This window comes from Orbicella franksi, chromosome 3 (genome assembly GCF_964199315.1).
Source record: "Orbicella franksi chromosome 3, jaOrbFran1.1, whole genome shotgun sequence".
Lineage (NCBI taxonomy): Eukaryota > Metazoa > Cnidaria > Anthozoa > Scleractinia > Merulinidae > Orbicella > Orbicella franksi.
This window is the reverse complement of record NC_138147.1, coordinates 1-17,703: the sequence shown is the minus strand read 5'-3', so window position 1 is coordinate 17,703 and position 17,703 is coordinate 1. Positions and strand designations below refer to the sequence as shown.

General features: G+C 39.8%; 2 protein-coding genes across 2 annotated transcripts; both read left to right on the top strand.

Annotated features, from left to right (window-relative positions):
• The first annotated feature begins 2,392 nt into the window (after positions 1 to 2,392).
• LOC145480503 (uncharacterized) lies at positions 2,393 to 10,239 on the top strand. Its single transcript, XM_081458746.1, has 5 exons — positions 2,393 to 4,029; positions 5,066 to 6,330; positions 7,697 to 7,845; positions 8,537 to 8,616; positions 10,213 to 10,239. Exons 1-5 carry the CDS (start codon positions 2,821 to 2,823, stop codon positions 10,237 to 10,239), a joined length of 2,730 nt encoding a protein of 909 aa, XP_081314872.1. The 5' UTR covers positions 2,393 to 2,820.
• Positions 10,240 to 11,855: 1,616 nt separating this feature from the next.
• Positions 11,856 to 16,046, top strand: LOC145480549 (uncharacterized). The gene is made up of 7 exons (XM_081458785.1): positions 11,856 to 12,892; positions 13,296 to 13,325; positions 13,679 to 13,720; positions 13,861 to 13,884; positions 13,995 to 14,036; positions 14,516 to 14,545; positions 14,817 to 16,046. The coding sequence occupies exons 1-7, from the start codon at positions 12,826 to 12,828 to the stop codon at positions 15,011 to 15,013; spliced, it is 432 nt and encodes a 143-aa protein (XP_081314911.1). The 5' UTR covers positions 11,856 to 12,825; the 3' UTR covers positions 15,014 to 16,046.
• Positions 16,047 to 17,703: the final 1,657 nt, after the last annotated feature.

The following is a 17,703-nucleotide window of genomic DNA, read 5'->3' as shown; positions in this document are numbered from 1 at the left end:
AATGAAGTCACAGGTCAATCAGTCGATGGTCCTTGGGATGAAATCATGATAAATGTTAATCGTTGACTCGGAATATAATGTAATAAATACAGTGAGATTAAAAGCATCTTCATGGATGTGGAGTGGTTAACCAAGTTACAACTCTATAAATTCTGGAAGTTGAACTGTGAGGCATGGATTTAGTAGTGGTGTAACTTTGGCAATTTTCAATCAATCATCTGCCGGGAGAATGAAAGATGATAGATTTGAACTGTTAGAGGTCTCATTAATATAAATTTAAAACACTCAGCCCAGCAGCACAATTAGAGCTGATCATATGTGGGACTGCTGTTACATTAGCTCTGAGGTTGATATAAGATTCGAGCTTTGCAAGTAGCAAGTCAGATGGCTTCAGAGTTCAAAAGCTCAACGACTACAAATCAGTAATATATGAAAGTGATAATTTTGCAGCTTAAGGCAAATGATAAAGTTGCCTTACTGTTAGAAAAATATTTATTTCTCTTTGAAAAAATACTGAATTAAAACTGGTAATAACTGTGGATGGAAGTAATTCCAAAGATCTCAGTTGACCGGGTTACTAGCATGATTTGATGCCCTAAACTATGCAATCACTCAGCTAAACAGAAAAAAATCTAAGAACAAACAAAGATCAAAATTGAACTGACTGTTCGGTAAATAATGGGATGGTGAAATCATGAATTATTCGAAACGTCAATACACTGTAAGAGATCTTTCTGTATTTTCTCACCCAACAATTTCAATATTACTACGATTAAAATTCGCTCTCTATAAATACGAAGATTTAGTCTGTAATTTGATTTTATCTCAGCACAATCCGTAGAAATCGAGGTCTTCCAAAGCGTAAATTCCTTGGAGACACATGCGCATGCCCCATGCATAACTAATGAGCAAATGAAACACGCTTGTGCTTCATTTGGGATTAATGTTTCTCAATAATTTTCATTGAAGTGTTGTGACTAATCTATAAAACTGTCTTTCGAAGGAAATACGAAAACAAATTGCATGCGTTGACCTCACAGCTTTGTTTGTTTTACGGTCAATTCGTATTGATGTGATGATGGTATTACCAGGGAAAAAGTCGGATAAGAATGAACATAACGCAACTAAAACAGCAATTATTAAAACGCTATCGAATACCTTTCTCGTCCCCGAGATCGCATGCGTTCACTTGTCTGCTTATCGACGATCCACTTCTCTGCGACTCAAGCCATTTCTCTCTGATGGCAAAAAGGGAAATTTAGCACTAACCAGATTCCGTGCCGCACTTGACATCGGACTCAGAGAACAAAAAGCATTTTACAGACTTTTTTCGACATGCCGCCATTGTCGGGCGAATTGAGCACGTCTTTTTCGACCACGTCATATGAAAGATAAGATACCACCCATATTTGGATCAACCTCGTCCCCAGGGCTTATTTGGATAATCACGATCAAATCGCTGAAAGTGAAAGGGAAACTTGTTATTTCAGAGCTGACCTGAATTGTTTTTGCGATTACTAAAATGGCAAAAGATTTTGTAAACAGTTTCGATCACAGTCCATTTTTGGTCGAGGTAAGACTATACTGAATAATAATGGCTTTTTCCAGCCGTAGAGAACTCCTTTTTTGCTTATATTAAGTTTACTTCAATTCACGGTTAAATTGTCCTAATCAAAAGAATAAATTTATCCTGTGTTTAAATTTTGTTTCTCCAAGCTGGATTAGCACTATCCAAGGATTAAACTAAAGGTTAAATTTAACCCACCTAGCGAGGTGAATTAACGTGCTAATCGGATGAAAATGCGGACAAACAAGTCAAAATGGCGGACATTTTGCTTAAAGTACTGGGCCCGGTACGGAATGCTCTGAGTAGTTACCAAATATGGACGGACCATTCTTCGGCGATACGCCAACTTTTTAGTTTTTTACACGACTAGTGCGAAGGAAGAAGTCTCAACATTTGTGCTCTCAGAAATAGAAATCGTTTCATGCTGTAATGTAAAAATGAAAGATCAGTGATTCAGTGATGCCTGATTCAGTAAGCTTCGCCCAGCGTACAAATCTCATTTTAATTTAATCATTTTTGTTAGTCTTCATAGAAGACAAGTATAGTTGAGATATAACTATCGGGCTTTCTGTTTCTCTTTATTCAACAACAAGTTCGCATCAATTTTGTAGGAAAACGATCTTCGCAGCGCAGCAACATTTGGACCATTTTAGGATTTGACATTTTAAATTTAAGTTTTTAATCTTATTGTAATTAATATACTCGCGTCTCATAAGTTTAGGATTTGAACTTTTATTATACTGCATATTTGTATTCATAATTTTATTTTCTGAGGGCCACAAGTTTATTAGCCTTTGGTTATTAAGCGTTTAACCCTCGTTAAATAATGTCTATTATTATTATTATTATTATTATTATTATTATAGTCTTCACGTAATGTTTGCTTAGAGTCCTTAGGGCCGAGACCAAACCATGGTCCTGGGGCACTAGAGGATAGCCAGTTTTTTTGCTTGATAGCACCCTCCTAAAAATGTTTATTAATATTATTATTATTATTATTATTATTATTATTATCACTATTATCATAACCATCATAATTATCCCTTCCCTTCCCTAATACTCCAGCTACAGACCGGTTTTACTAGCTTAATGGAGTTTAATCGAAGGATAGTTAAACGGTGAATAAACACAATTTTATTCCTCGATTAATTATCCCGCTAACCTCGGGTTATGTTATTCGGGTTTTGAACAACCGGGGTCTGGCCTTCATTTGGCAGAGTCTGCATTTTACGCGAAAATACGGTGGAGAGCAGATGCTATGGAGTTGTACGCATCTAGAGTCATTCTGTTCAAATAGAAAACTCTCTCAAACAGTTACAGCTTTAGTTACAACATGTGCTTATCCAATTCTATATTTTTTTCAGACTTTCGATGACGGTGCTACTGTACTGACGAAGTGTTCAGTAGAAAGACTACAATCCATCCTGAGCCCAGATGAAGCCAAGAACAACCGGCTGATCGTCAGCAGTTACAAGAACGCCGTCCAGCAGTTTTGTAATGAAGGCAAAAGTGACGACAAGATCATGATTGTCGCCTTCGAGAAGGAGTCCAGCGATCCCTCTGGCTTGATTTTGCTCAAAAAACGGAGTTACGAAGCCAGCAAATTAACATCTATTTCAGGGCATGCAGTTGCCAGCGACATGAGGGCCACGACCCGGAAACTGATGTGGGAGGTCAGCTATTGTGTTAGAAGAGCTGACAAGCGTTCCTTGTGTTTAGGAGACATTCTTCTTTCCTGTGCCATAGAAGAGGTTAGAAATAGAGCGAAGAATGATCCCCACGGAGCTAGTACCTACATCTGGCTTGTTCTAGCAGGAGGATTCTCCAATGTACCTGCTCTACGCCTGTATCTGGCACATGGGTTTGAGATCATTGGTGTTTACGAAGTAGAAAGCGAGGTCTTGATGGCAGTACGTAATGTTGGTGACGAAAGCACACGTAGGGTTTTAAAGCAGGTGAAAGGCAAATTGGAAAGCACTTTCCTTCTACCTGTCCTTAAGAATGCTGCCGCTGTACAGCCAGCGATAACATGGATGGCGCCCAATGACATTTTCGCAACCAGCAGCACCGGGGAAAGCCAAGAAAGCCAAAGTACAGAGGTTTCTGGGGTGAAGTTATTCTCACAACAGTCTTCTGTAGCTACGGGAAAAGCAACGGCAGAAAGCGAGTTGCAGGCTACATCCAGCAGTAGCAAGCTCGAAACCCAGATAGCGTGTCCTCACGAAACCCAGGAAGACCAATTTTCTGACGAGGAAGTTATCTGCGAACAATCACTCGAAATCCATATGGCGAGTCCTCAAGAAACCCAGGAGGACGAAATCCAGATGGCGACTCCTCAAGAAACCCAGGAAGACCAATTTCCGCATTCAGGAGTTTCTGACGAGGAAGTTATCTCCGAACAATCACCTGCGGCTACAAAAGTAGGAGACAACCCAGTAGAACAAGAAGATGAAGAGGACGAGGTAAGCAAATAAAAACTAAGACTTAAAGAGGAGAGGTTCTCGGGCCACTAGATCGTTACTGAGATAGAAAGCTACACAGTGAAACCTCCATATAAGAAAGTTCTGCATTGCTAAAAAAAAAACGTTTAACAGTGCTTTTGACCCTATGTTCTTGATCAGTAGAGTTCTACTGGTATACTAATGCAAATGCTGTAATCGGATTGACTGAGCCATTGAACACTATCAGCCATTAGTGTGCAGTGGCTGGAGATCGTCTTGGAAATGGCGACTTTTTTTCGTTTTTCCAAAGTTTTGGAGGAAAATTTTGATGCAAATGGATAATTGAATTTCTGACAAGCCTAAACGAAGGACATTTAGGGTTTCTTGACTTTTAAAAAAGTTGAAATTATTGAAAAAGCTGATGCGCAACTTCGATTTTAAATGGCACTTAAATCCGAGCGATCTTTTTCAGGCGCAAAGTTTAATAATGCGTCAAGAAATAATTGGAAACCGTTATTTGAAGTAAATTTTAGTAAGAGTTCTACTAAAACAATTAGATTATGCGCTCTCGATAGTTGGTTCGGCCATCGGCCTCATCAACTATCACCTTATAGAAATCTGGAGCTCATAATCTAATTGTTAAATAGAACAATGCATACAATATCTCTGTCTCATTGTCCTACGCACCAGGAATACGAGGACACGGCGGGCACTAAGAAAGGTACAAGTTGCGCTGTGCACGATGACGCGCAAGTCGGTGTTGATTCTAGACTTAATATTGTTTCGCAAGTGATCCGTGGTTTGGAAGGAAATAGGGAACTTTCCTCAGACGTTCGCGCCTCCTACACTCAATCTAAATTTTCACCATGTATGCAGGAATTATTTACTTCCTAAGACCTCGCCCTGATTAGTTTGTTGACGCTGCGCGCTTGGCGCGTTAGCTCTTTATGCCGGCTAGAGGTTGACCAGAAACTCGTAGCGTTGATATAGAATCTCTCTTAATTGCAATTCGCACAAAAGTCCTGATGGTTATTCTAATATTGTATCTTACTTGTAGGAGGAAAGTGAAAGCGAGACGCCAAGCCAGCCAAAAAGAAGAAAAAGGGCACATGGTTCACTAAAACAACGAGTAGCTAGAATTGTCGGTGGTGAAACTCAAGAAGATCTCGAGCGGTACGTGTCTAGCTTGGAGTTCAGGTCTTACAGAGACAATTTGAATCTCTTGCACGCGCAAAGCGTTTTAAGATGCGTGGAAGGAATTCCGCAACAAGAAATGATACAAAACATAGTATCTATGACTGAGAAATTGAAGGGAGATATTTCCCATCCTTTTCTGCAGCAACTACAATTAGCTAGACAGCTTGAGAGCTTAAGCAAAATTCGAGATGAGCATATCTTGAATACTGCGAAGTGGCTGATTGACGAAGGAATGGTATCGTTAAAAATTACAGCATGGAGGGATATCGTACGGATTGCCTGGATTGTTTACCGTTACCCCGTACTAGGCCAAGTGCAATTAAGTTGGTCAGAAGCAAAGATTGTGCTGCCTGCTTTGCGAGATCTTTTTGATGAAAAGGTCGCGAGAAACGAGCCCTTGCCTAACAACGTAATCAGGGCACAGCAGTCCAGATGTGACGCACCGTACCTGCGCATTTCCCTTGAATTTCCAAACACACCTCCCGGGGATGGGGATGGATTATGTGACCTTAGAGTTACACAGCTACATGGCGTGTTTGTTAATGACGAAAAAGTAAACGGTGTTCAGGAAATCAATTTTGTCCAACGGGTCTACCCCAGTTCGTTCGATCAGATCGAAGGAGTCCCAGCAGATTTTGTTGAAATGCGAAGCAGGCTATTAGGCTTTGACACACAAGAGGCGCCAAGGGGTCCCGGAAGAAGGGACTGTCAAGTACCACAACCTCTGTGGCGCGAGGGAAGACAATTTTTACAGGAGGAACTCCAGGGACTCAAAGGAGACATAGATTGCGATCAGGCGAGAATCCTGGGTGACTGTTATGGTGTGGACATCTATAACAGGCTATTGCTGGACATTCGTGGTGTCTATAACGCGGAAACGCTGCCAGAGGAAGATGAGCCTGTTCCAACACTACAAAGGCTTGAGATGGCCAAAAGGGCATTGCGTACAGGATATGCTTTTCCGACAAATCACTATTTTGTCACGAATGATTTGTGGCAAGAATTTCAGGAGGCTATCCGACAAAGAAAAGGCGGTTTCTCCGGAGAGCAGTTTGTTCATCCCTCTCTTTGCAGGAGGGAACGATACAGGATGGAAGTTAATGCAAATGCCAGGAGACGAAACAGGTATGCTGAATAAATAGCTTTCATTACTGATTGTTTCTATCAGTGAACATAAGAGCAGTGAGTCTGCCTGGAGATCCTATGAAGATTTGGCAAGGACGAGGAGAGAGCTGTATTAAAGGGACACTGTCACGATATATTTGCCAAAAGCTGTTATAAATTCACCAAATGGTCCCTACATTTATGTAATAACTTAATTAGCTCTAACTAAACGATTAAAAGCAATTTCGTTACGAACATCGACACAGCAGCATCATTTTTGCACACTTTGAACGATTTTCCAGCCAAACTTGAATTTTTTTAAACCTGACAGCCTAACGCTTTTTAAAAAATCCATATTGCAATCCGTTTCCATCCTCGCTATTGTTAGCCATTCTCACTTCCTAGTGGGTTTTAATCATTTGTCGGGTACTGCTCTGCAAAATAAAACTATAATTGTTCAGCTTCCAGTGAATTGTGAAACGACCAATTTATTTTCCGTTAAACGTGATCTCGACCCCCTTTACCACCCTCAGTGGTAAGTGCAGTGTCCCTTTAATAATAACTTGCCCTCTCGTGAAACCTGGTATAGGTTTGATATATGAAGGAGCTGTGAAGTTCTGTGACATTATCCTTGCCTGGAGATCTTCATAGTATTTGGCACCAGGGTCGAGATGGTGAACAGAAGGCTTTGGAGTCTAGATATAACAAATATGTATATTTTTGACCCACGATTTTTTGCAATATAAAAATATATAGTCCAATTTTACGATTGAATTGACGAGTGCATCCTTCTAAATTCATACGTTTTCTAATTTTATCATTTTCCTTATACACCCATTCTCAGCTAACAGGGACCATTGATGTCACACGCTTTGAGCTTTCTTTTATTTTCCTATCTGACATTCTATATCACTGAAATGTATTTTATTTAGATCTTAAATACCAAACGACATACCCAGAGAAATGTCATTGAATTAGCTTTTCAGGTTACTCTTTAGTAAATATTTGTATTATCCCTAGTTGCTGAAAATAGGTTGTCACATGGCAGAAAATTTCTTTTCAAATGTCCTTTAAGCCAGTTAACGCTTTGGACTTTCCAATGAAACCATGCTCATTTTGTACATATTTCACATAAGTTTATATTGAACACATTCTCCGTTATCTGTAACGGTAATTTACATTAAGCAACAACACATGTTATTATCCATTTAGAAGTGTATAAAAATATTTAAAAGATGATTTGAAAAGTTAAAGGGTTACCAGTTCCCAGAAATAACTAAAAACCTAAAAATGTCAGGCAACTGGTTTAAATAATGTAAATTAAATGTTTACAGCGGAGGTAATATAGTTATACAAAAAAATATGTTAAAATTATCCTCATGATTAGGACAAAGATTGTTTCTTCCGGATACGATGTTTCAAAGGCGGATTTTTTCAACGTCGTATATAATGCAGTGCGCAAGTTCCGAGGACACGCAAATCTAACGACTCTGCCGTATTCCCAGCTAAAGCGACTAGCAGAACACCTTCTGAAGGGTGAGGCAATAGACAGACAGCCACAACTCACAGTACCGGAACAAGAGCATCTTTGCAGTGACAGCTAATCGCAGTGACAGTTAATCATAAGACTGAGTTTGGGTTTCCTGTTGTATGGAACCATTTGGAAGCCGGTCACGGAAATCATCGTAGTTATATAAACAACTTACATAAACACAGCAGCTGTGAAATTAAAGCCTGAAAAAAGATCAGACCTAAACGGGATTTGAACCCATGACCTCTGCGATACCGGTGCAGTGCTCTACCAACTGAGCTATCAAGCCAACTGGAAGCTGATCATGTTGTGAGTTCGTTATATACGCGTAGACGGTGAAGAATGCAAGTGAATATATGAAAGATCATATATTTGAACTGCGGAGAAAGATATGAAGACACGATTGATCATCGCAGTTATATAAACAGCTGTAGCAGTTGTGAATTTAAAGCCTGAGAAAAGATCAGGCCTGAACGGGATTCGAGCCCTGGACCTCTGCAATACCGGTGCAGTTCTCTACCAACTGAGCTATCAAGGCAACTGGGAAGAGTATGAGAAGCGTACGGTGAGGCAGAAGCATACCTTGGGAGAAAATACAAAGAAGTCGAGGGAGTTCCAAATACGATGAAACTTCATTCTGCGGTTGGCAACTCAGCAGAAAAAGTACTGGTGAGGTAAACGTTCTTGTTATTGCAGTAGCTACCTTCATGACGAAGAATTCCAAGCAGATTCAACTTGTGGGTGAAAAGCAGTATTACAAATTGACCAAGATGACGGTGAGTTGGAGGTCTCCTTCATAATAAGACGAAAAGTAATAAGTTTCAAGTGGCTTGCTCAAAAGGATGGGTTGGGGCTTGAAAGGTACAGCATTATCTGCGTAATGGAGCCTCCGGTACCTATTGGCAAAACTGGACGCGCCTTTTAATGTTACAGATCGAGCAACTTAAAATCTTTGAAAATGAAAACAATGTACCTGATGGCCGCCTTACCACCAGTGTCTACAGGAAACCAACACATACTGATCAGTACCTAGCGTATGATTCACACCACCCTCAGTCAGTAAAGCGCGGTATTGTGAAGTGTTTGTACGACCGGGCTAAACGTGTCGTGACCAAACCATCAGTAATCACTGGAGAGAAGAAACATCTGTCATCTGTACTTGTTTCTAACGGATATCCCTCCTCTTTTGTACAGAAGATCACAAAAGCACGAACAACCCCAAGAAGAGAGCCCGTCGCGGAATTTAAATCCAACGCCGTTTTACCTTATGTCCAAGGAGTTTCGGAGTCTCTCCACCGCTGCCTTGAACAACAAGGCATTCGCACCGTCTTCAAGTCCGACACGACACTTCGGTCACACTTAGTGCAACCAAAGGACACCGTCAACCCGGCTAAACAAGATGGTGTTGACTACAGGATTCCCTGTGAGTGCGGCAAAGTCTACATCGGGGAAACAGGGAGATCTATGCAGGAGAGGATCAAAGAGCACGACAGGGATATACGACTCGCCCGTACTCAGACCTCCGCCGTTTCTGAACACACCCACGAGACCGGCCACTATCCTATCTGGAATGAGGTCAAGTTTATTGATCGAGATCCTCACTGGTACACACGTAGGGTCAAGGAAGCTATTCACATAAGACTTCACCCTAATAACATCAACAAGGATAGTGGAATTGAAATTCCTGAAGCATGGATGCCCACGATCAAAAAACACAACAACAGGAGAACGGTACAACAGCGGACCACTGAGGGAACACCTACTCGCCAGAACAATGGAACAATAGGAGGATCGAAATGCACCAATCACAGCCGACCTTTGTGATGTAAATGATACCGTGCAATCAGTCGACCTTATCGCCTGAAGACTAGCAGTAAGCAATCGAAACGTCGCGATCTACATCTCAAGTGACTACATCGTGAGACAAACGATAATACACTTTATTATTACATCTACCAGGATGAATAACAAAAACCTTTTCCTCGACAATGTACTAAAACTTGACTGAAAACACTAATTGTGGTACTTTTGTTAGAAAGAACTGAAAAGAGGGGTATTTTGATAACTGCTTTTCACATTCCATTTCCATTTAATTCAGTTTTTGCTTTGAGTGGTTGTAAATTACATTACTTAACGAAATTAAGTATATGTTGCAAAGAACTGCAGAGACTCGAACACATTGCTATTAATACTCCGTTCAAAGTCATAGTCAATTTTTCATTTTAATTGTGTTAAGTTTACTAGGAGTAGTTAACCAAGTGTGTAGCTCACATTTTCTCTCGTGAGAATGAAAGCTCACAAAGCATGAGTTTCGCTAGACCTGTGATTTTCTATCGTTACTGTCCTTTGTACATTACGTTATCATGTTTCAGGCCGTTTCTGCTTATCTTTGGGCCTAACATACCGTTTAAAAAGTTTGCAGAAAAATAGTTTCGTTTGTAGCATTTATGGTCAAATGAGTGCAGACTTTTAGATTCCCAAAGTAAAACCGTAACAGGAAACATAAAAAACGGAAGTTTCATATCGATAAAAATATGATTAAACTTGTAAAATTGCTAAAAAGTTATTTCTGTCAAGTTTCAAGTTAGCACAAATGATATAGCAAGTTAACTTTTTCCCATATACATTGCTAATTAAAAGCGACAAAACGTTACTTGCAGTGACATCTAACCATTATGAGTATAAATCTACTAGCATTCTACCACGAATGCTACTCTCTGATTGGTTACGCTACTCACTGTCTACTCTGTGATAGACAGTGAGTGGCGTAGCAGTGTGCCCTTGTACCTTGTAATTAAAATGACGGCCGCTTCTTGGCGTTTTGGAAGAGGATTTAGATAAAGTTTTGAAGGACGAGTAGATTTATACTAAAACAATCAGATTGCTCGCACTCCATTGCTATTGCGTGATAGTTGAAAAGTTAAAGGTTGAAGGGTTGAACACTTTTTCGTTTAACTTGCAAACTACTTTGTCGTTTTTTGTGGAAATTCAGAAAATGAAAGTTTAGATGTTATTATATTCAGAAATGTTAGTAACTTAACAAACTGTAATGGGTGTATAACCAAAAGTTTCAATCAAAATGAAAAAAAATGAATATCGTTTAATGGCATATTCCTGAAGACTTGATACAGTTTTGTTATTCTAGATTAAGCCTACTCGACCCAGAGCTTTTTAACTCTGCCTTAGATGTGCGAAAACTGTCATCTGAGCCGGTCCCAAGCCCGGATAAAAGAGGAGGGTTGCGACTGGAGAAAATCTCTCCATTGCATAAAAAAGTAACGAGGAAACAGTAATTTCTTTCAGAAAATCGCATTTAGCATATTGTGCAGTAAGTGGTTAAATTGCCGGTGCTAAGGACCTTACCTTGCCAAAGTTTTTGCTCCGCCAATATTTTGCAAACGTCATCACATTGAGTGTTACTTTACAGACATGAACGTAACCTCGAGTTCACTTTTTGATCTGTCGAAAAAGGACGAAGAATCCCCGCAATCGATAGACAATACATACATTTCCCCCCTAACATGAAATAAACTTTTCCCTTGAGCATACGGACATTCTTTCAGCATGCAAACGAGGTAGACCGCTGCCGTTTGGATAGCACCATATCATTTCTCGTCCCAAGGCCTCGCTCCTTTTGGTCAGCAACAAGAATCGCGACCTCTGGCCGGATCCGATTTTCTGAACATCCGCTGAGAATTTGTTTCGTACTCTCAGCCAATCAGATTTGTCAGACTTGACTCTGAGTATGTGCAGAGTGACGGGAAGTCCGCGATTCACGAACTTCCGGTGTTGAACCCGGCCAGAGGTCAAGAGTCCTGGTGCTGACCAAAAACGGCGCGGCCCCTGGGGTCGAGGATATGGCACTATATAAAACTGACGTGAAATTTGTAACCAGCCTCTTTCGTCTCGTTAAGTTGGACCAAGGTGAGCTACCTTAAAGACTTATCTGAACGCCGTTCGTTATTTCGGTAAAATTTAAAGCAAGCGAACTAGACCTAGGTCAGGAACATTTTAAACAAACCGAGGAGATTCGCTGATAATTTAAATCTTTAAACTAGACATCGAGCGAAACATTGATAGGTAGGCCTGTCCCGATTGCGCTGGAAAAATCGCAAGTGCTCAAAACATGGCAAAAAAGTACTTAACTAGTGCTCGATTTCTATAAAAAGTGCTTGAAATTTAGAAATGGTGCACGAAAATTGCTCGCAGTTTACGTTTATTTCCCAGCAGATGTTTATACATATTCCTAGTTTTATCAAACTTTTAACTAAACACGAAGTCACGATCCAATGAAAATCGCCTGTTCCCACGGTTAAAAGGACCATAGCACGCGCATTTCCATGACAACAGTCAGCCGATCAGGCGACAAGCTAAAATTACTCGTACTCGGCTTTACTGAAAACGTTTCAAACACAAAATATTGCATTTAACATATGGAAAATTGTGAAAAATGTGCTGAAATGTTTTCCAAAAAGCCAAAACATGCTCAAATTCTGCTCAAAAGTCAATTAAGTGCTCACAAGTGCTGCAAATGTAAAATAACGCTCCAATTTCGCCTACCCTCCTTTCGCGCGCTCCTAGCCCCCAGGATTTCGCGCGGCCATTTTTTTCTCGCAAATTTCTTTCGCGTCACGCACGACGGACTAAGCGAAAGAGGGACTACTCGTAGTCTAGTACAGTGCGGTTCGGAGCGGGCAAGATGGGCGTGTCTCTTGCTCGCTCGACATTGCTTGCATTGTTCCCGCGGAAAACTAAAAAACTCTCAACACCACCATGTAATAAATCCTTTTATTAGCAAGCTTTTTTGGCCAAGAGAGCTCGTCTGGCCTTTGTCTTGGTCAATAACAACGCAAAAGAACGAGGCCAATATTCAGGCAAGCATCTTGACCGACAAAGATTGTCAACAACTTATGTATAATGATACAGTTACAGTCGTGGAATAAACTGTTCAGGTTAATTTAAGATGTTACGATTAACGTAATGCGATGCATTTGTGTTATACGTTTCCCCGTTTAGACATTCAACACAAGATGTCATCAAGTCAAACCAACGGTAACACCTTTACTCATTTGTCTACTGAATGGATATTTTTATTTGTGCATTTCTTTCTTTTTTTAAAAGAGCCACAAAGAAAATTTAGGGGCTTTTTCAAACGGGTAAACTCTCAAATTCCTGTTTGTAGCACAACAACAACAACAACAAAACACACAAAAAGATTAACTCAATTCAAAGCTTCCTGAAAAGAGCTGCGTTACTCAAGCAGTCTAAGGCCAGGGTCAGGAATGTAAAGTAGAATTATGGTTGGGCAGCTACATCTTTTGTTCTATTTGTTTTACGAAGCTGAATTTTTCCCTTGTCATAAAGGTGGCCAAAGATGGTTATAATTTAGCATAGCCCTAACTGTGGAGGCCACTAAAGATACACACTAAAAACGAGTATTTTGCTTTTCCCGCAGAAAACAAGGGAGAGACAGAACCTTCTGCAGGTAACATATAAACAACTGTCAATTTTTATTTTTAGGATCTGTCTACACTATACCGAACGGCTCATTATGTCGACATGAAAGATACTCCGGCCTGGTATGAGCAGAAACGACCGCGCAGCTTGGCTCCGTTACGTTTTGTGTGAACGAAAGGCCTATCCTATATGGTTTTCGCGCCGGCCCAATAACTATACGCTATAGTGTAGACATAGCCTTATTAGGTCAGACTAACAAAAATGAGGTTTTACGTGAATCGGACAAGGGTGCGAAACCTCTGAATAGTAAAAGTTTTAAAATAACAGGATGATATTGAGGTTTAATTCATTGCAAAATGACATTTGTTTGGTTTTCTACAGGGGACGACATAAGAGAGGTGGTGCAGTTAAAGGAGAAAGAAGGTAACATGTGAAAAACCTGTCAAAAAAATAAAGTTTCAGGGACAAAGGATGTGAAACTTTTAATAGTACAAGTTCGAAAATTGCAGTTTGATTTCGAAGTTTAATTGGTAAGAAAATGACTTTTTTTGTCTTTTCTACAGTTGTGCCGGAAAAGACAGATGGAGGTGAGAAACGAGCTTCAATAACCTCTATTATCATTGTTATACATTATAAAATTTCTGCAAAAAAGGAAAAGTTGAGAACATAACTGACATACACGTTGGTTTCTCTATAGATCCTAAAGAAAATGTGGAAGCCCTGAGGGCAGAAATAAGCGGTAAATATACCAAAGTTTGTCATTACTACTTTTTTGAAAACGACGACGTTTCGACCTTAGGCTAACATCACTATCCAGTCAATACTATATTTTATGATAACTGCAGAAATTCTCGCCCGCTCATTGGCTAATTTTCATTGTCAATATGCGGACAGACACATGAATTTATAATTTATGTGATGCGGCAACGAGCGAGAGCGGACAATTTGACAATTTGTTATGTAAAAAAACAAACTGACGTTAGTTTTTCATGCGTCTGTCCTGTTATTGAAGATGAATTTCTTTCCTGGCTTTATCAAATTCTAGAAATATTGTTATACTATTTCCATTGTAAATATCTATTGCTAATGTAGTATTTAATGTAGTTTTTATTATCTGTATTTTTTAGAGGGCCAAAACATGATTTGTAATGTTAGTTACTGTTACGTGTCACCCTCATAAAATAAAGTCTCTTACTTACTTACAATATTCTTTTTCAGAATTAAAAGAGCAGTTGAAGCTCTCAAACAGTAAGTTTTCAAATTCTGTTTGTCTGTATATAATTCTTGATAGCCAAAGAAACACAAACTCGCCAGTCATGTAAAAAGCTTGCAAAATACAGTAATGCCTTTTGCTCATTGGTTGTAATATTATCTGACGTTTGATTGACTGTTGTCCTAAATCGGAGTGAGTAATACTTGTTTGTGACGCTAGCAAGAAAATTTCCCTAAAATAGGAAAAATAGAAATGTGTTAAACAAAAAACTTATCTCACAATTTTATGTCTTTCTTTCATTTTTAGTGCGCTGTTGGCGTTGCAAAAGAAAAGGCCACAGGGCCAAGGATTGTACAGAAAGAGGGGGAGGGAGAAGGCAGTGGGGTGGCCATGGGAGGGGACGTGGGTGGGGGAGAGGAAGGGGAGGGGGAAGGGGAGGGGGAAGAGGGGGGGGAAGAATGGTAGTCAGTATGGGAGGGGCAACATTTTCCGTCTCGTCTTAAATTTATTCTTATTTAACATAAACGGGGGGGAGAGAGACAGAAAATGCCAATAGGGAGGGGAATGGGGGCTAAGAGGGGGGCTATATTTCTAAGGGTAAGGGCATAAGTTATATAAATTTTGTAAATAGACGTTGAAATTAGTGTATGTAATAATAATAATAAAAAAAAATGTAAAACATATATACCAAAAAAAATCGTTAAGATGTATTGTTAATCTTGCATTCTAAAAAGTTGAATTGCTGTAAATAGTTTTGTAAATAGAATTGTAAAATACACGATGTTAACTTAAGTCTTATTTATTGTAAATGTTGTTGTACATAAAATTGTATATATTTTAACCTCTGTAGAAACAACTATGTAAATATATTATTGTAGCTTTAGACTTGGGCTCGGCGCTTCCCACGGGAACATGTAGTGTCTTTACAGTCTAAGTGCCTATTGGACGTTACACATTGTCAAATGTCAAACCCTTTTCTGTAACAAAAAACACACAATGAAGAGCTTAATAAAAGTGTCCACCGTTTTATTTATTGTGTATATTTTGTTTTGTAACCCCCCTTAGCTGAGCCAAAATCCCCTTTCCAGGTCTTACATTCATAGATTGACATAGATTTATTGATTGATATCATGTATTCGTAGGATATTGTAGTTGTTAGAATAAAGTTGTTCTTTCCAGATAAAAATATTTCTTTGATGATAAAATGGCGTGTGGTACCTCAAGAGGAATAGGGGTCTGATTATGGCTGAAGGACCTTATAGGGTAGCATAAAAAAATCGTTTCCATCAGAATTCAGCTTCCGATAAACGACTCTAAAGACTTTTAAGTGCCGATATGAAGTATCACTCTTTAATCTCTGACGTGATTAAATAATATACACTTAAATATGAAATATCAAATGATACTGGCTGAAATAGAGAGAACTATTCAAATATTCAAAACATTGAAAATATTGCGAGTCCAAAGATTTGTTGCAAGTCTTAGCAAAACTGATAGATTTTAGAATCAGATATGAAATAAATGTTAGGATTCTCTCACCCCCACGCATGCAGTTAGCCGTCTGCAAGCACTTGACTCCAGCGACTCCAGAACCCGTACAGCAAAGAACAATTCCTGGTCATTTCACCGGACGCTGGTTTATCTCGTCAAGGATCGAATGCTACTTCAACTAGCCAATCTAAGTGTCACGTGGTTTTCTGCGAAAAAAAAAACCAAAAAAACAAAGAAAGAACCAACCGAAACATACTAAGGAAATGAAAACAGCACTCACTCAACCCCTCCCTTCCCCCCTCCCCCCCCCCCCTGCCAAAACCTAGAGTCAGACTGGAGAAGACATGTATGTAAGTTGTCCGGTTCGTGCGTGCTGGAATACACCCCAGCTGCCCGTAACCAGTAGTCAACTTATTCCCATGAGATGAACACAACACTCGGTAAGTATGTTACCTACACAGATACTACATAATTTAGTTGGTAAAGCAGCTTGATACGGGTTAACTGGCAAGCCATTAAGTGCCGATATGAAGTGTCACTCTTTAATCTCTGACGTGATTAAATAATATACACTTAAATATGAAATATCAAATGATACTGGCTGAAATAGAGAGAACTATTCAAATATTCAAAACATTGAAAATATTGCGAGTCCAAAGATTTGTTGCAAGTCTTAGCAAAACTGATAGATTTTAGAATCAGATATGAAATAAATGTTAGGATTCTCTCACCCCCACGCATGCAGTTAGCCGTCTGCAAGCACTTGACTCCAGCGACTCCAGAACCCGTACAGCAAAGAACAATTCCTGGTCATTTCACCGGACGCTGGTTTATCTCGTCAAGGATCGAATGCTACTTCAACTAGCCAATCTAAGTGTCACGTGGTTTTCTGCGAAAAAAAAAACCAAAAAAACAAAGAAAGAACCAACCGAAACATACTAAGGAAATGAAAACAGCACTCACTCAACCCCTCCCTTCCCCCTCCCCCCCCCCCTGCCAAAACCTAGAGTCAGACTGGAGAAGACATGTATGTAAGTTGTCCGGTTCGTGCGTGCTGGAATACACCCCAGCTGCCCGTAACCAGTAGTCAACTTATTCCCATGAGATGAACACAACACTCGGTAAGTATGTTACCTACACAGATACTACATAATTTAGTTGGTAAAGCAGCTTGATACGGGTTAACTGGCAAGCCATTAAGTGCCGATATGAAGTGTCACTCTTTAATCTCTGACGTGATTAAATAATATACACTTAAATATGAAATATCAAATGATACTGGCTGAAATAGAGAGAACTATTCAAATATTCAAAACATTGAAAATATTGCGAGTCCAAAGATTTGTTGCAAGTCTTAGCAAAACTGATAGATTTTAGAATCAGATATGAAATAAATGTTAGGATTCTCTCACCCCCACGCATGCAGTTAGCCGTCTGCAAGCACTTGACTCCAGCGACTCCAGAACCCGTACAGCAAAGAACAATTCCTGGTCATTTCACCGGACGCTGGTTTATCTCGTCAAGGATCGAATGCTACTTCAACTAGCCAATCTAAGTGTCACGTGGTTTTCTGCGAAAAAAAAAACCAAAAAAACAAAGAAAGAACCAACCGAAACATACTAAGGAAATGAAAACAGCACTCACTCAACCCCTCCCTTCCCCCCTCCCCCCCCCCCCCTGCCAAAACCTAGAGTCAGACTGG

Excerpts from the sequence above, each read along its gene's own strand:
- LOC145480503 (XM_081458746.1), top strand. The coding sequence starts at position 2,821 with ATGCTATGGAGTTGTACGCATCTAGAGTCATTCTGTTCAAATAGAAAA. Across the intron at positions 4,030-5,065 it reads AAGAAGATGAAGAGGACGAG|GAGGAAAGTGAAAGCGAGAC; the intron begins GTAAGCAAATAA and ends TCTTACTTGTAG. Across the intron at positions 7,846-8,536 it reads AGCAGAACACCTTCTGAAGG|TAGCTACCTTCATGACGAAG; the intron begins GTGAGGCAATAG and ends TTGTTATTGCAG.
- LOC145480549 (XM_081458785.1), top strand. The coding sequence starts at position 12,826 with ATGCATTTGTGTTATACGTTTCCCCGTTTAGACATTCAACACAAGATG. Across the intron at positions 13,326-13,678 it reads AGAGACAGAACCTTCTGCAG|GGGACGACATAAGAGAGGTG; the intron begins GTAACATATAAA and ends GGTTTTCTACAG. Across the intron at positions 14,037-14,515 it reads CCTGAGGGCAGAAATAAGCG|AATTAAAAGAGCAGTTGAAG; the intron begins GTAAATATACCA and ends ATTCTTTTTCAG.